Raw genomic sequence first — 3100 nt, forward strand, 5'->3', positions numbered from 1 at the left:
CTACTTTTTTAAAAAAAATGGCATCCTATTCTTTTATTAATGTAAAATCTCTCATTTTTATGAGGGTTTTTTTTTTTTTAAGCTTTCTTCCTTTCTGTACAATCTGTTTTCTCAGATTCCTCCTTTCTGTTTTTTTCCCCCTATTTATTTCGGTCTTTCCTTTAATGGTAGAAACTTTAAGTGGTGGGGATTCCTGCTTCTCCACACATATTTCAGAGTGAGTCAGCCATTGGACGCCGTGCATGCTCTAAAGCTTGCCAACCAGGAGGCTTCACTGTGGCCAGCTCGGCAGGGGTCTGGCCTTCTGTTGGGTTGCCTTAAGTCTCACTACCTGAGGGTATTGTCTCTCATGTGGTCAGTTTCTCCAGAGAGGACTGCTCCAATCTCCTGGCTGGGTATAAGCCTGGCGACTGACATCGTGGGAACCAAGCTGGGGAAGTGGGGTGGGAGCCGCACCGCTTGGTACAGAGCCACTCACTTCATCTCCCTGTTTTTAATATAGCAAATCGAGCCTTGATGGTGACCCAAAGTCTGACTGGTTTCCCTTCGCCAGAGAACAATGCTCTGTTCTTCTACCCCAGTAAAGGAAGCAGAGTAGCCTGGCTACCTGGGCTTGGGGGGGGGCATCTGTCAGTACCACTCCTTATTTAGACTTTCAAGCCATCTTCCATTTCATAATACAGCTCTGTAGACAACCCAACTTTCAGCTTCGCCTGATCTCCACTTCCTGAGTCTCAGAACTCTGTGGCATGAGTCAACTTTCTCCACCCTCCATCCTGTTAAAACCATCACTAATTTATCTACTTTCTATCTTTCAAAATTCCGTTGGATGTCCGTCATCTCTATCATTTTCTCTCCTGTTATCTTTGCCACTGTGGGTGTCACCTTTTTGCCCTATCATTTTATCGTGGTTTTAGTAGTAGGTGGGGCTATACATTCATAAGATCAATTTGCCATATTTAAGAAGACACTTTTTTGGTTTTTGTACATTTGCTAAATTACAGTACTGGCCATCAGCATGTTAACTTTTATCACTCCACTCATCATTACCATGTTCTCCACAAGAATTTGGGGAGCCGGAAGCCAAGCATGACCCCCACAGTTCAATCATCAGAATTTCAAACATCAGTGTCTATCAGAAAATTTTAATTTCATAAAACCTGAAAAATGTCTGGCTAACAAAAATTTTTTTAAAAGCAATGCAATGTAGTGCATGTTTCAAGATAACTAGAAAATTTTGAATGTTGTCACCACAAAGAAATGATAAATGTTTGAAGTGATGGATATGGGAATTACCCAATTTAATTATTTTAATACGTATACATACAATGTAACATCACATAGTGCCCGATAAATATGTACAATTATTATGTGTCAATTTTAAATGCTAATTTTAATATTTTAAAAAAGCTCAACACTTAAAACTGTATGTTAACACCTATTTCATGGGCTTAAATAGTCTGTAAAATAAAGTAAGTACATAAACTATTTCATAGGATTTTAAAAATAGATGCTACTTACATTTTATACCTTGAAGCAACTTGGCTACAATGGCCTAAATGTAATGGAAGGGACCGGGGTCCAGAGAGAATATTCAAAGACAATCTAAAGGCATGGAGTCAAAACTACTTTTTTTTTTAAGAGACAGGCTCACTCTGCCACCCAGGCTGGAGTGCAGTGGCATGATCATAGCTCAGTGTGACTTCAAACTCTTGGGCTCAAGTGATGTTTCCGCCTCAACCTCCCAAGTAGCTAGGACTACAGGCCTGCATCACCACGTTTGGCTAACTTTAAAAAAAAAAAAATTGTAGAGACAGGGTCTGGCTACATTGCTCAAGCTGGTCTTGAACTCTTGGCCTCAAGCAATTTTCCCACCTTGGCCTCCCAAGCATGAGCCACTGCACCCGGCCTGGAGTAACGATACTTCTAATGGTGAATTTATGGTGTTTACTACAGGCAACTGGAGTCTGATATACTTAATAAGAACAAACAAGGGGAGTGGGAGTTGAAAATTTCTTCTGTATGCATTTTTTAGGGTCGTCCTCTTTTGCTTTGTTGGGTCGTGCACTGTATAACAGTGAGAAGTGCTGTCTTTGCTACACACATGAAGGCGAAATTACAAGTGTGTGGTCTGCAGGTCATGCAATCCTCCCAGCAAAACAAAATTTTTTAAAACTCTAAAAATTCTAAGCATGCACCAAACACTATACACAGAAAAAAAGGGCTCCTTTCTCAGTCTATGGTAGTGGGCTAGTGAGCCACAAATAAGCAAGCAAATCTGTCAACACTGTTTTGGACACACCATTGCAACTCCACCTGACCTACCACCTTAGAATTGCTTCTTGGTGGACCAATGACACCAGCCCTATGATGGCACAAGCATCTATTTAAGTCAACTCTGTGATGACGTGGAACCCATTTGTACCAAACACCTACCTAGACAAAGCCCCTCTTCCTTACCAGTCCTGCCTAGCTTCCTCCTGAAACTTCCATGAAGAGTCACCCTCTCACACCCACCCCACCACCCTGGCCAGGAGGACAGGCATTCCACAGCTTATTAACTTCACTTCAATTTTAGGTCTTACCTGCTGCTCATTGAGCTTTCTCTGTATTTCTTCTGAGTTACAGGAATCGTAGACTATTGGCTTGGCGAGCTCTGACTCGATGTGAGCGAGCCAAGTCCTCAGGCTGCTCATGTTCTTATCGAGCTGCTGCACGGCCACCAGGGTCTCCTTCAGCTTCTTCACCCTATGGACAGAGACGATGAACGTAACAGCTCCAGTGAGAGCCCCTTTCACGTTTCCCTCAGGTGCAGAAGTGAGCACTGGGTCTAAAGCCAAATTGCCCTGGTCCATCCTGGCTCACTCACATGCTGGCTGTGAGACTTTGTGCAGGTTGCACAACCTCCCTGGTTCTCTATTTACTCACCTATAAAATGGGGATTTTATAGAGTACAAGAGTACTCGTGAGATTTATATAACTTGAATAATGTGGGATGTCCAGTGCATGGGAAATACTCAATAAATATTAGTGAATATTACCTGCCACACAACTCTTAATATAATACTATAACAGTGACAGAAGTCTCATGGTTGCCACA

The 3100-nt window shown here is 42.2% G+C and overlaps 1 protein-coding gene across 1 annotated transcript in view; it reads right to left on the reverse strand.

Annotated features, from left to right (window-relative positions):
- SYNE1 (spectrin repeat containing, nuclear envelope 1) overlaps positions 1-3100 on the reverse strand; it is a 534160-nt gene that overhangs the window by 45423 nt on the left and 485637 nt on the right. The window contains 1 exon segment of the mRNA XM_012646782.1: positions 2586-2748. Within this exon segment, the coding sequence (XP_012502236.1) occupies positions 2586-2748 (163 nt within the window).

The sequence above is a fragment of the Propithecus coquereli genome, unplaced genomic scaffold (assembly GCF_000956105.1).
Source record: "Propithecus coquereli isolate 6110/MARCELLA unplaced genomic scaffold, Pcoq_1.0 Scaffold25, whole genome shotgun sequence".
NCBI classification, from domain to species: Eukaryota; Metazoa; Chordata; class Mammalia; order Primates; family Indriidae; genus Propithecus; species Propithecus coquereli.